Consider the following 15,560-nt stretch of genomic DNA (forward strand, 5'->3'; position numbering starts at 1 on the left):
ATTCATTCATTCATTCATTCATTCATTCATTCCCCCCGGAAATAAATAAATAAACAAGGATAATCATCCATCCATGTGACAATTGTTTGACACACATCATGTCATGTCATGTCATGACATGTCTGTCTATAGCAAGAGGTGTGGGGGGGGGGGCGCCAAAGCATATTTTAGACAGATTCAGTATTGACCATATTAAGCCAGGTATCACGGCAGACAGCACTAATATAATAAACAAACGTGAACGGAGCACTGCAACATAGTACATGCATATAGTGGCCATTGATTGATTGATTGATTGATTGAAAAATGTATTAACAGTTTGCAGAATTACAGTACATTTCAAGCACAAACTCAATACAAAGGCCATACTGGCATACTCACCATAGCCTGGTCAAGGTCTCCCCCTGGTGGACGTGTCATTTCCAACTATTGTCAGCGCATGGAAAACGAAGGGCTAATAATATATACTATTCTCTGCCTATCGGGACGTAACTCGGACGGCGCGTCTTAAATACATTTCAAAGGTAAAGTGTGATTTATTTTTGATTTATCCTTAGTCCTTAGTCCTTAGTCCTTGTCTTGACTTTTGACTTGTTGACTAAAAGGTAAAGAGTGAATTATTTTTGATTTATCCTCCTTGACTAAAAGGTAAAGAGTGATTTACTTTGATTTATCCTCAATCCTCTGTCCGAGGTCACGAATCTTGACTTGTCCCGAACCAGCGTCCTCTCACACCATCGGCAACTGACAGAACCACTGAGCCACCGTGGAATACTCTGAGCCAAGGATTGAGGGTATATTTATCGTCTTGTTTTTTTGCAGGCTAGTACATTTTTCTTCGTAAGTAGTAACAAGTGTATTTTACCAATGCACACAGTGAAATATTGTCATAATGTACGTCTGTATGTTACTATGTGTTTGTTTTGCAAAGGTTCAAGTGTTTTAATGTACCTTTTAGTGACGTTGTGGTAGAGTTTTTTTAACAGTACTTGTGAGGACTCTGCACTCTCTCTCACACACACACACACACACACCAGGACTGGCAGCTGATTGGCAATTTGCCACTTGTCCCTCATTCAGGGTTGCCAGGTTGTTGTGCTGTGTGTCTAATGTAGGCTTACCATACGTCCTCTTTTGGCTGTCCGGCTGGCTGTCCGGGGGGGGGGTTTATAAATTCCTTTACACGTATATGTACGCTCACAGACCATTCAGACCGACCAATGTGTATTACAATGCACGTTCAATGGTTCGTAGTGGAAAAACACTGTGGGAGGCGGACTTTCAGCCCGAACCCCGGAATGTGTATTATTCATAACTGCATGCGCGCTGACAGCACTGGTCCTCACAGCAGGTCAGAGAAAGGCTCGCTGCTGCTCCGCTGTCTGCAGATAGACTGTGTTGTCTGCTCTCCGTGAGGAAAACTTGAATTGCAAAATAACTATCCTAATCCTATCAATGACATGCAGAAAAAGTAGGCTACTGTTTTCTTAGCTTTGTGACTGACCAATGAGATGCAGATTGTATTGTCTGCAAAGGAACTATGTGTCTGTCACAAATAAAAGTTCTGTCCTGCAAGTCCATGTCAACAACACAGACAAGGCAGCTGTGCGCGAGGTGAGTCCTTCTGCAAATTCAATTGACCGAATATTATTTTGTAGCCTACAACCAAGCAAAGCATAGGATATGATGGTTTGGGCTGGTCTCTCTCTTTTTACAAGAGATAAGCCATTGCATACAGGTTCTCAAACGTTTTAATTTCAAGGACCCCCATAACTCTGAGAGTAAAACCAAATGGACCCATTTGGAGTCCCATTTGATTCCATCTGTACAGTATCAGAGTTAAAAGTTATAAAACGGTCCATTTGGTTCCATTTGTACACTCAGAGTTACAGACCTGTAAGGGTCCATTTGGGTCCATGTGTTACACTCTCAGAGTTACAGACCTATATTGGGTCCATTTGGAACCCCCTCAAGGAACCATGAGGGTCCCTGGATCACACCTTTGAGAGCCACTGCTTTAAATAAATACATAGGTTAAAAATATAATACAAATATATTGAACCAGCCTGGGCCGTGGCTCAGCGGTCCAGGCACCTTGGCTGGTAATCCAGTCTGGCAGTGTGCCGCGGGTTCGACTCCCGATCCCGACGGCCTTTACTGCATGTCTTCCCCCCATCTCTCTCCCCATTTCCTGTCAGCCTACTGTCTGTCCCTCCATAAAAAATATAAAAAAGGTGAAAGCCACAAAAAAAACATTTAAAAAGGATTGAACCAATATATTTTTCCACCACGTAATTGAAAATATATAAAGTCACAACACCAACGTTTTTTCGCCCCCCTAGTGGTGAAAAATAAACCTCGGATTAGGGTTGTGCTGACTTCAGACTTGTACGTTGTTGCGCACCGAGGTCATGCACCAAAAAATAGCAAGCTCGGCTCACAATGGCAGAAAAGGCAAAGCATTGCATTTATAAAAATGCTTGTTGTGTTGTGATGTTGTATGTAGATCTATTGATCTGCTATTTGTGGTGCAACAATTTAGGGTTAGGCAGAGATTAAAATAGGGTGCATTTTGCATCCCAAAACGCAGTTTATAGTTAAGGGACGCAATAGAACAACGACCTCTGCATCCACGGGATGCACTACTTTTATTCTAGTTTATTTTGCTAGCTTTAGTTATAATAATCATTTCTTCTTCTGTTTTCTACATGAATATAACCACATTATAACCATATAAAATTAAATGAGAGTTAAATGCTGCAATTTGTAAAAATGGCAAAATATGACTCCTAACGTCGTTGAAGTGGGACTCATAAAATGTCCCTGGGACTCGTCTAAAAGACCATCCCTGCATCCCGGGACTCATTACATTGAAAACATATTTACATCACTGGTTAGGGTTAATAAGGGCAGAAAAGGCTAAATTAAATGCATTCATAATATCGCCGGCAATAACTTATTTGTGTCCGTGCGTTTATGTGTGTGCGCGTCCATCCACATGCGTGGATTTGTGTGTGTGTGTGTGTGTGTGTGCGTGCGTGCGTGTTTGTGTGTTCATGCGCTTGCGTCCACAGGAGGGAATGGGAGACCCGTCTCCAGGAGACTCTAGGACCGTATTACGTCATGCTGTACGCAGCAGCACACGGTGTCCTGTACCTCACTGTCTTCATCAGGAGAGACCTCATCTGGTTCTGCTCAGGTCAGAACAGTACTGTCAGTGTGTCCTGTACCTCACTGTCTTCATCAGGAGAGACCTCATCTGGTTCTGCTCAGGTCAGAACAGTACTGTCAGTGTGTCCTGTACCTCACTGTCTTCATCAGGAGAGACCTCATCTGGTTCTGCTCAGGTCAGAACAGTACTGTCAGTGTGTCCTGTACCTCACTGTCTTCATCAGGAGAGACCTCATCTGGTTCTGCTCAGGTCAGAACAGTACTGTCAGTGGTGGGGAAAAAAGTAGTCCAATGTTTTACTTAAGTGAATACAAAAGCAAGGCTTTTGCACACCTCCAAGTGACAGGTGCGTAGGAGAGGGACAACCAAGTGACAGGTGCGTAGGAGAGGGACAACCAAGTGACAGGTGCGTAGGAGAGGGACAACCAAGTGCCCGTCATGCAAAAGAAAAAAACACCCGCATGGTTCCCTATTTAAGGTTTTTCCACTGCATTTGAAGACATAAAGATAGTCTGATGAAGGCCGTATAGCCTGAAACGTTGCTGGTTCTCAATTAAAGTTTTTCCACTGCATTTGAAGACAGTGTTTGTTCTTTTTCACTTCAGTGAAATGCGACGCATTGTTGTGAGCTTGTAGACCGGCTACTTTCAAATGGCCGAAATGTGTATAGGGCTGAAGTGGTTATGTTTTGTAATAACAATACAAATCTACAATTACCCAGAATCACTGAGAAACCAGGCTCAGTGATTTTTTTTCCCGGTCACGTGATCCAAACGTGTGACGTATCCTAGGCTGTCCCTCGTGTTTGTGAGGGAAAGAGGTCTTTATCAATTAACTTGGGTAACTTGTGAATGGGAATCAATGTGTTCATATCAATACATTGCTGTATTGAAATATAGACCCCTCCAAAAGAAAAATAGGAAACAAATGGTGATAATAGGGTAAGCGTGTGACATCATCATCATCAAACCCGGAGGTTTTGATGATGTGGCAAAACACTACTTTCTGGCCTTGACAGCCTATACATCCAAACAGAAAAGTCCTATCTGATTGCATTAAAAAACGTTAAACAATGTTAAACTCACTTTGCCACTCGATTTTGCCATTGACGTTATGCATGTGCATACCCTCTATTGGTGGTGATCTACAAGCTAACAACAAAGTAAAATGTATTTTCTTACTAACACAGAGGTGGAGCACGCCACGGTCACCACCAGGATCATCTCCCAGATCAAGACCAAAGGGGCCGTGGGCGTGGCCTTCACCTTTTTCGGGACGTCCTTCCTCTTCATCACCTCCCACTTTACCTGTGAGTACTGCATCCTAACACGTGATGACGTTCATCCCTGCAAAATGTATTCTTACTATCGGTCTACGACCATCGACCATAATATGCACGCACGCACGCACGCACGCACGCACGCACGCACGCACGCACGCACGCACGCACGCACGCACGCACGCACGCACGCACGCACGCACGCACACACACACACACACACACACACACACACTGTAGTAGTCACCGCACAGCACAGCATCACACAGACAACTGCTTTTAAGTCTATTTCCTTTCTCTTCCAGCTGGAGATGCCAAAGTCTATGAAAGGATCCTGGACTATAACAAGATCATTGAAGCACTCGCTCTTCCCAAAAGCCTTCCTGACACCAATCCATATCGCTCTACAGCCTGTAAGTCTGTCTGTGTCGACTTAGTAGTGTTGTCAATCACAAGGCTTCATTTATACTTTGTTTGTGGGCTGAGATTTGCAGATCTGCAAGTTGTTTAACCCATTTAGACCTAAGGACGATTCTACAAATGTCTGACAGTTTTCGGAAAAACCCTATGTTTCTATATCAGTGGTTCTCAAACTATTTCATGTCAAGGACCCCCAGAATTGTATGTATTTGGCCTGGAAATATGTTGTTCCAGGGACCTCCCAGAAGCAAAGGTTTGAGTTAAAAACGTTTGCTCTGAAAGAATATATATTCAAAGATTTGCGCCACATTTTCACGATTTTTCAAAAATAGCAGATCTACAAGCTCATAGCCATGCTATGAGCTTGTGCTTGGATTAAAAAATATTTACTCTGGTGTTATTTACCTGTTTATTAACTAATTGACTTGTCTGTTTGTAGTCTACTAACCTGAGAAAAATGGATTTCCCCTGTGGACAATAAAGGCTATCTATCTTTAATTAATTAAATGGAGCTGAATTATACTAATGTTTTGTGGTGATAAAAAGACTCTTGAATCCAGGAGGTTGGTAACGGTGAATTACCGGTACTTGTCAACACTCAGATGATGATCTCAAAGCCCTGTTGTTCCTCCGCCACAGCTGACGTCACCACCAGATTCGACCAGGTCTTCTGGTTCGGAGACTTCAACTTCCGGCTCAGTAAAGACCGCCCGGGCGTGGAAGCCATCCTGAGGCAGACGGTCGGCACGGACATGGACCTCCTGCTGCAGCACGACCAGCTCGCCAAGGAGATGAAAGACGGTACGACTAGCGCCCAGCCGTTGGTTCCAGTGCGTTAATTAACCTGCGTTCTCGCAAAATAAATCACGAATGCGAATGCGAAATACACGTAATATTGCTTATTTGCTATTTTGGAAAATATGGTTAACACTCTGAGCGGCATAAACTGAGGTCTCCGTCCTATCAAATAATCCCATGCTCAGGACGGAGATTAATCACAGGACGGAACATTAATGATATCATAACCGAGCGCACCGCTCCACATGCTGGGAGCGCACCGCTCCACAGGCTGGGAGCGCACCGCTCCACAGGCTGGGAGCGCACCGCTCCACAGGCTGGGAGCGCACCGCTCCACAGGCTGGGAGCGCACCGCTCCACAGGCTGGGAGCGCACCGCTCCACAGGCTGGGAGCGCACCGCTCCACAGGCTGGGAGCGCACCGCTCCACAGGCTGGGAGCGCACCGCTCCACAGGCTGGGAGCGCACCGCTCCACAGGCTGGGAGCGCACCGCTCCACAGGCTGGGAGCGCACCGCTCCACAGGCTGGGAGCGCACCGCTCCACAGGCTGGGAGCGCACCGCTCCACAGGCTGGGAGCGCACCGCTCCACAGGCTGGGAGCGCACCGCTCCACAGGCTGGGAGCGCACCGCTCCACAGGCTGGGAGCGCACCGCTCCACAGGCTGGGAGCGCACCGCTCCACAGGCTGGGAGCGCATCGCTCCACAGGCTGGGAGCGCACCGCTCCACAGGCTGGGAGCGCACCGCTCCACAGGCTGGGAGCGCACCGCTCCACAGGCTGGGAGCGCACCGCTCCACAGGCTGGGAGCGCACCGCTCCACAGGCTGGGAGCGCACCGCTCCACAGGCTGGGAGCGCACCGCTCCACAGGCTGGGAGCGCACCGCTCCACAGGCTGGGAGCGCATCGCTCCACAGGCTGGGAGCGCACCGCTCCACAGGCTGGGAGCGCACCGCTCCACAGGCTGGGAGCGCACCGCTCCACAGGCTGGGAGCGCACCGCTCCACAGGCTGGGAGCGCACCGCTCCACAGGCTGGGAGCGCTCCGCTCCACAGGCTGGGAGCGCACCGCTCCACAGGCTGGGAGCGCACCGCTCCACAGGCTGGGAGCGCACCGCTCCACAGGCTGGGAGCGCACCGCTCCACAGGCTGGGAGCGCACCGCTCCACAGGCTGGGAGCGCACCGCTCCACAGGCTGGGAGCGCACCGCTCCACAGGCTGGGAGTGCACCGCTCCACAGGCTGGGAGCGCACCGCTCCACAGGCTGGGAGCGCACCGCTCCACAGGCTGGGAGTGCACCGATCCACAGGCTGGGAGCGTCGATTGAGCAACATTCGATGTAATTTCCGGTTGGGACGTCATCCAAAGTGTTCCCCCTCCATTTTAGTGGATGAGAGGAAAAATCTTCAAACGTGAATAACTCTTGATCTAAAATCTAAATCAATCCGTCCAATTCTAACCAAAGATGATGTTTTTGACGGCCCATCGTGTCCTGTCGCTTGTCGCGTTATAAGTAATCATACTTCCCGTTGTTGTCGATCCCCTCGGGGGTGATTTGGCTACATCTAGCTACTTCAGCTACATCCAAGATGGCGCCTTGTGCACCTTGAAACAAATCTCTGGGCGTCCTGATTTAATGGTTACAAATATCCTTGGGCGTTCTAGGTGTTAAACTTGTCTCTGTGTGTGTGTGTGTGTGTGTGTGTGTGTGTGTGTGTGTGTGTGTGTGTGTGTGTGTGGAGACATGCTCTCTAGGTTCTATCTTCAAAGGCTTCCAGGAGGCGTCCATTCACTTCCGCCCCACCTATAAGTTTGACATCGGCTGTGACGTGTATGACACCACGTCCAAGCAGAGGACGCCTTCATTCACAGTAAGGCAGTGCTTCTCAAACCTTTTCATGTCTAGGACCCCCAAAAGTATAGGCTTCAGATGACCTTCATCTGTAAAGGTTTTGACAGGGAGGGACTTTCTCAAATGATTTTCGCTCAGATCATCCGACGCAGGAAGGCTGGAAGTACCTTCACTAAAAACGGTGGGACAACAACGCTCCACACGTCCCAAACTATTCTCCTTTCTGGCTCCAAAACTATGGAATGCACTTCCCATAACAAGAACTGCAGACTCACTCCCAATCTTCCGCCATATTCTGAAAACCCACCTCTTCAGACTCCATCATAGCCCATAGCACTTGCCCTAGCCCCGACGACGTACAGGCGTATGCATAGGCTCAACTTATGTAACTTAAATAGCACTTTATGTAGACATAGCACTCTATAGTGTATAGTATACGCATATTTAGGTATTCCACTGTTAGGTCATACAGTATATGACCAAGTCAGATGTCACCCTTTCTAATCACTATTTCCAATTATTGCCCAGTGTTTCTAACCAGTGCCCTTTGTTCCAGTGAATGAAAATCTTTATGTTACAGACGCAACGACTTTCTTAAATTCTGTGCTTCCAAATATGTGGCAATGGTTTGCAGAAAGGCCGTTTTCCTGTTTCGGAATGACAGTCAACCCCCCCCTCCCCCATACTGTATTGATTCGTGGACTGTGAACAAAATGACAGGACTTTTTCTTTTTGCTTTACTGTACCTCGGTGCTGTTTTATAAAGTGTTACTAGTGTTCAATCAATGCCTCTTCCCTGTGTCCACAGGACAGGATTGTGTTCAGGAACAGGCAGGTAGATGACATCAAGGTGGTCAAATACGGCAGCTGCTCCAGCATCAAGACCTCGGACCACCGGCCCGTCATGGGAGCGTTCCAGGTCAAACTGCGGCCGGGGAGAGACAAGTGAGTCCCGGTGGATGTCCTGCCACGTTAACGCTGTGTTGTTCCAAATAGTTTGACCCAAAAAAAAGACAAAAGCACGGCTGCCTCTGCAAATAAAGCATTGCATTCTGTCAGAAAGGAGTTATGGCCCTTGCAACTAAAGATTCATCGTTAACATCTAGGCGTTAAAGAGGGCCCCCATGTCATCATGACATGTCATAACCCATTTAGGCCTGACGTCGAAACTTAAAAAAATGTCTTCAAAATCTTGACAGTTTTCTGAAAACCCTTATGTTTCATATATGTATCAGTGGTGCTCAATATTTCATGTCAAGGACCCCAGAAATGATATGTAATATGCATGCCTCCGCCCGCCCATCTGAACATATGTTGTTCCAGGGACCTCCCCAGAAGGTAAATGATATGTAATATGCATGCCTCCGCCCGCCCATCTGAACATATGTTGTTCCAGGGACCTCCCCAGAAGGTAAATGATATGTAATATGCATGCCTCCGCCCGCCCATCTGAAAATATGTTGTTCCAGGGACCTCCCCAGAAGGTAAATGATATGTAATATGCATGCCTCCGCCCGCCCATCTGACAATATGTTGTTCCAGGGACCTCCCCAGAAGGTAAATGATATGTAATATGCATGCCTCCGCCCGCCCATCTGAAGATATGTTGTTCCAGGGACCTCCCCAGAAGGTAAATGATATGTAATATGCATGCCTCCGCCCGCCCATCTGAAGATATGTTGTTCCAGGGACCTCCCCAGAAGGTAAATGATATGTAATATGCATGCCTCCGCCCGCCCATCTGAAGATATGTTGTTCCAGGGACCTCCCCAGAAGGTAAATGATATGTAATATGCATGCCTCCGCCCGCCCATCTGAAGATATGTTGTTCCAGGGACCTCCCCAGAAGGTAAATGATATGTAATATGCATGCCTCCGCCCGCCCATCTGACAATATGTTGTTCCAGGGACCTCCCCAGAAGGTAAATGATATGTAATATGCATGCCTCCGCCCGCCCATCTGACGATATGTTGTTCCAGGGACCTCCCCAGAAGGTAAATGATATGTAATATGCATGCCTCCGCCCGCCCATCTGAAGATATGTTGTTCCAGGGACCTCCCCAGAAGGTAAATGATATGTAATATGCATGCCTCCGCCCGCCCATCTGAAGATATGTTGTTCCAGGGACCTCCCCAGAAGGTAAATGATATGTAATATGCATGCCTCCGCCCGCCCATCTGACAATATGTTGTTCCAGGGACCTCCCCAGAAGGTAAATGATATGTAATATGCATGCCTCCGCCCGCCCATCTGAAAATATGTTGTTCCAGGGACCTCCCCAGAAGGTAAATGATATGTAATATGCATGCCTCCGCCCGCCCATCTGCAAATATGTTGTTCCAGGGACCTCCCCAGAAGGTAAATGATATGTAATATGCATGCCTCCGCCCGCCCATCTGCAAATATGTTGTTCCAGGGACCTCCCCAGAAGCAAAGATTTGAGTTTAAATGTTCACTCTGTAATAATATATTCAAAGATTTGAGGCACATTTTCACGATTAAAAAAAAAAATCACACCCGTGTGAACTGAGTGGTGTAAGGTCTTATATAGGATAGCCCGTCTGACGTAATGAAATCATGTCTGACGTAATGAAATCACACCCGGGTGAACATAGCAACCATGCTATTTTTTTCTGCACAATGAGCATGACGTAATGAAATCACACCCGGGTGAACAGGGTGAACATAGCAACCATGCTCATTTTTTCTGCACAAAAAAGCCAGTTGTAGGAGTGGTTTACACCACTCAAAAAAAGTTAGGGTTAGCTTGTAGATATGCTATTTTTCACAAAAGTATAACATAATGCTTACAACACCAAAAGGGGTTCCCGCCCAGAATGGGATAACAGGCAAACATTTGTCTAAAATAGGTGACGTTCTGCAGAAATAGCCGATACAAGCTCACAACGCCATGATGTGAGGTAGATCGGCAATTTTCACCATTTTAAAATGTTTTTCAAAATAATATAACATTTCTAATAAGATAAGGGATACGGAAAGATAGGTGCCCCTTGGTGTGTAGAAGGTAAAGGGTAGGGGGAACAGACAGAAAGATAGGTGCCCCTTGGTGTGTAGAAGGTAAAGGGTAGGGGGAACAGACAGAAAGATAGGGCCCCTTGGTGTGTAGAAGGTAAAGGGTAGGGGGAACAGACAGAAAGATAGGTGCCCCTTGGTGTGTAGAAGGTAAAGGGTAGGGGGAACAGACAGAAAGATAGGGCCCCTTGGTGTGTAGAAGGTAAAGGGTAGGGGGAACAGACAGAAAGATAGGTGCCCCTTGGTGTGTAGAAGGTAAAGGGTAGGGGGAACAGACAGAAAGATAGGGCCCCTTGGTGTGTAGAAGGTAAAAGGTAGGGGGAACAGACAGAAAGATAGGTGCCCCTTGGTGTAGAAGGTAAAGGGTAGGGGGAACAGACAGAAAGATAGGGCCCCTTGGTGTAGAAGGTAAAGGGTAGGGGGAACAGACAGAAAGATAGGGCCCCTTGGTGTAGAAGGTAAAGGGTAGGGGGAACAGACAGAAAGATAGGGCCCCTTGGTGTGTAGAAGGTAAAAGGTAGGGGGAACAGACAGAAAGATAGGTGCCCCTTGGTGTGTAGAAGGTAAAGGGTAGGGGGAACAGACAGAAAGATAGGTGCCCCTTGGTGTGTAGAAGGTAAAAGGTAGGGGGAACAGACAGAAAGATAGGGCCCCTTGGTGTGTAGAAGGTAAAGGGTAGGGGGAACAGACAGAAAGATAGGTGCCCCTTGGTGTGTAGAAGGTAAAAGGTAGGGGGAACAGACAGAAAGATAGGGCCCCTTGGTGTGTAGAAGGTAAAGGGTAGGGGGAACAGACAGAAAGATAGGGCCCCTTGGTGTGTAGAAGGTAAAAGGTAGGGGGAACAGACAGAAAGATAGGGCCCCTTGGTGTGTAGAAGGTAAAAGGTAGGGGGAACAGACAGAAAGATAGGGCCCCTTGGTGTGTAGAAGGTAAAAGGTAGGGGGAACAGACAGAAAGATAGGGCCCCTTGGTGTGTAGAAGGTAAAGGGTAGGGGGAACAGACAGAAAGATAGGGCCCCTTGGTGTGTAGAAGGTAAAGGGTAGGGGGAACAGATCCCTGTAGTAAATAGTCGAGTGGAAACCTCATATGTCCAAAACGTTTACCTTTCAGGATTTAATTAAAAAACATCAAAAGGAGCAGATCTACAAGCTCAGAATGTGCCGCTTTGCGCCGCATTGTGGATCTGCTACTTTTGATGCGTTCGTGTTTGTACGGTATATGGATATGGGGGGTTTCTGCCCAACAGCATTGCAATAGGGTTTCAGTGGTTGAGACGTGAGGAATAGGGCAAAATACAATCTCAAGGCTGAAAATGTGATGATGATGTTTTAGGCCGACCAGCTGAAGAAATCATCACATTTCTGAGACCATTCATGTTTCTGGAAGATGCTTCTTACTTTGTATACCGAAAATAGGTATATTAGATCTGCTATTATTTTCGGTGCGCAAGCGTGCTTTCACAGAAGACATGCTGGCTTCTATGGATTAAAATGGCTGAACTTTAATCCATGGGTGTGAGAATAACAATCATGTACTCTTCTATTTGCCTGTGTGAATGTGTGTCTGCCAGCATTCCCCTGGGTGCGGGCCAGTTTGACCGGAGCCTCTACCTGGAAGGCATCAGGAGGAGGATGAGCAGAGAGCTGCAGAGGAAAGAGGCCATGAAGAACCAGGGCAGTAGCACGGTCTGCTCCGTCTCCTGACAGGAGAACCAGGGCAGTAGCACGGTCTGCTCCGTCTCCTGACAGGAGAACCAGGGCAGTAGCACGGTCTGCTCCGTCTCCTGACAGGAGAACCAGGGCAGTAGCACCGCCTGCTCCGTCTCCTAACGCGGACACTCTCTGGAACCACACCCAGACCAAAATGCTCCCTGAAAACCACCCAGGAGGGAGGGAGGGAACCCCAGAGTACACGAACAAAAGAACCCGAGGAGTCCTAGTGACTGAGCAGTGGTTGGCCGCCCTCTAGCGGGCGTTGTTGGTAACTGTGTCCTGGTGAAATGCTGGGGCAGAGGTGGATGCTGCAGGCTGGCTGCGTGCGAGGTCAGGGACCTCCAGGTCAGGGACCTCCAGGTCAGACGGACTGATGTGTGTGCACAGCCGTCTGGGTTCTTATTTATGTAGTCCCACTCTGCACAAACGGGACTTGTCGGTCACACACTGTGGCGTGACGCGATTAACCGTCGAGAATGTATAATTGCATCGTTTTGTTTTTCTAATTATTTTGTATTTAACGAGCAAGGTTGATGAGGACCGTAATGCTAGGTTAACCCTTTTCTCAAACGCTGCATTAGTGTTCAAATGCCTTGACGATGCGGCAAACATTAGGTAGGGAAAGGTTTTGAATTCCCAGCTGCGTGCTTAATACGCCCAATTAATAGTCCGTCGTATGAAGGTGTCAAGTGGTAAATACCTGACCATCAAGCTCAAGCTTGTGGATCGGCCATAGGCAGGACCAGTGACAACACATTACAGTACCTACACAGATAACATAACTTTTTTTATGATATTTCAATAGACAAGACAGTGTCAAATTACAGGGAGAGCAAATTGATTTGATTCCCTGGTGATCAAAGCCATTTTCTTCAAATGATCTGTGACCTTGATTGGATAATTCCAAAGAGGTTCCATGCGTCGGTTTTATCTGCCAATCGTTTTGCAATGCGCTCGTTGCCTAGAACTGTAATCTTTGGACGAGAATATGAACGCCCGCATAATACTCAGCTAAAAGGAATTCTGATGCTCCTGGTCCTTGCATGAAGATCAGTGAATCAGGTGTCATTCACTCTTAACCATGTGAACCCACATGTCCCTCTTCTGGGCATGTCATAATAGAACATTTAGTGAAAATAGCTGATCTACAAGCTTAAAGGCCTATTCTTACTCCAGTTTTAGGTGATAAGGTGACCACCGAAACGATGGTTAGTAAAAACAGATGTGTTGCGGTGAGTCGCTCACCACAGCGTGACATCATGTCATTTTTGGTGGTCACCTTATCACCTAAAAGTGGAGTATGAATAGGCCTTAAGGCTCATTCATAGTCTGGATTTTCGGTGGTGGGGTGACCACAAGCTCCGGTGGTGAGGTGACCACCGGAGCTGAAATAACGTTGAGCAGTGGTGAGTAAAAACAGAGAGAAGGGCTGGGGCGATGGCGGTGGTTTGCTCTTCACCGCAGCACGTGTAGTTCGGTGGTCACCTCACCACCGAAAATCCAGACTATGAATAACGCTTTAGTACGTACAGTATTGTGAACTTGTAGCACGGCTATTTTGGGAGAAGACATTTGGGGTTGTGAAAAAAAGAGCAGACCAAATATAGAGGGTTTAAGAGGTCAAGCTTAATTTATATTTTGTATTATGACTGTGTCGGACACGGAATTAGCACTTCTGGACTGGACTGGTGAGCAACAGTCATGCAACAAACTATGAATTACACTCTGGGTTAAGTGCCTGTGTTGTCTTGTTCATGGTTTCCTCAGGACCTCTGTGTACATCATTTTCTATCACATTGAAACATCTCTGACATACTGTACTGTAACTCCACATAATAAAATGTTTGAAACTTAGGTGGAATTTGATTTTCCAAGATTGAACAATTTATGGTCAAAATCTGTTCACTATTGCGACTGCAAGTTGCATTTACTATGTCAGTCAGTCAGTCATGCCCCATATATGGTCATGCCTCGTGACATCACATGTGATCAATATTAAGCCCATATATGGAGATCCCTGATGTCATCAATATTGGCCAGCAAACCTACATCTCACCTCAAACCCTTAGATCTCCATATATGGAGCTGACCTGTTCTGACTTTCGATATGTTGATCCTTCCCCATCCATCCTTCCTCTTCGATGTCTGCCTTTTGAATGATACCTGTCCATTTAAACTCTAGATGGGCCTGCCCCAAAGTTATTGGTGGAGCTGTGACCGGCAGCCGGCAAACACTAGCCTGGGTAAACCCCTCCTCAGATTTGCAAAATGTTGTCCAGCAGGGGGAGTGGGTTTACCCAGGCTAGGCGAACACGACAGTTCTCAACAGCCCCGAAAATTAAGGCCCGGCACTAATCAAATCCTGTACACTCAAGACACTGCCCCCGCTGCCACCATTAGATGATAGATCTTCATATATGGAGCTGACCTGTTCCGACTTTCCATACGTTGACCTGACCTCATCAAACCCTGTACACTCAAGACACGCGCCATATATGGCCAGTACAGATCACCCAGCAGTCTGCTGTCACCCAGGCGGATGTGTGCACGCCTGAGGGCGAGAAGCGACCTCGCCCTTTAGGCAATACCTACATTTCTTTACTGACAAGCTTGTGAAGATGAACAAACATGGCCATCAAGACAAGTTAGTCTAGCTGGAGAAATGAACACAACGGAGACTTACACAAATGGGTTATGAGAGTGGGGGGTGATGACATGCAGGAAAAGAGCCTCGAGTCAGATAGACTAGCCTTATTTACTGCATGTGATATGCACGCTTACCAAGTGAGCCCCAAAGTGTTAAGTGTCTTGTGTTTATCGGAATGAAATGCAGCAAACCCAATAATATTTGAGAAAGGCATGATAAAGACCACTTCATTTGCCACTTGATTGCTCTGGTACATTGCAACGACACCAACCAACACAACCACAAGTTTAGGGTAATGTTTTTTTTTTTCTTAATGGCGACTTCTTTATTATTATTTACTATAGTCCTAATAGACCCAAGGAAATTACATCTAGCCACAAAAGATCACAGGATCTATTGAATGTGAAGGAGGTAAGTCGATAAGAAGTAAAAGTAACCTACTGGGAATTATCGGCCATACTGCGTGTCATAGGCTCAATCATCAGTTTGTCACCTCCTCCTTCACATTCAGTAGATCCCATGATCTCAGATGTAATTTACTGGGGTCTAGTAGGACTATAGTAAATAAATCGCCGCAAAAAGTTATAAAAAAAAATACAAATTTTGCCACTAAAATTGTAAAAATTAACACGTTTTACTTCCTCAAATA

The 15,560-nt window shown here is 46.9% G+C and overlaps 1 protein-coding gene across 1 annotated transcript; it reads left to right on the forward strand.

Moving 5' to 3' along the window:
• Positions 1-1,319: 1,319 nt before the first annotated feature.
• Positions 1,320-12,325, forward strand: LOC306933628 (phosphatidylinositol polyphosphate 5-phosphatase type IV-like; the record flags this gene model as incomplete). The annotated part of the gene is made up of 8 exons (XM_079515945.1): positions 1,320-1,411; positions 3,075-3,199; positions 4,361-4,480; positions 4,756-4,863; positions 5,510-5,671; positions 7,420-7,535; positions 8,325-8,461; positions 12,123-12,325. The coding sequence occupies 8 exons, from the start codon at positions 1,320-1,322 to the stop codon at positions 12,253-12,255; spliced, it is 993 nt and encodes a 330-aa protein (XP_079372071.1). The 3' UTR covers positions 12,256-12,325.
• Between the last annotated feature and the right edge of the window lie 3,235 nt (positions 12,326-15,560).

Source organism: Electrona antarctica (assembly GCF_951216825.1).
Source record: "Electrona antarctica genome assembly, chromosome: 12".
Classification (NCBI taxonomy): Eukaryota; Metazoa; Chordata; class Actinopteri; order Myctophiformes; family Myctophidae; genus Electrona; species Electrona antarctica.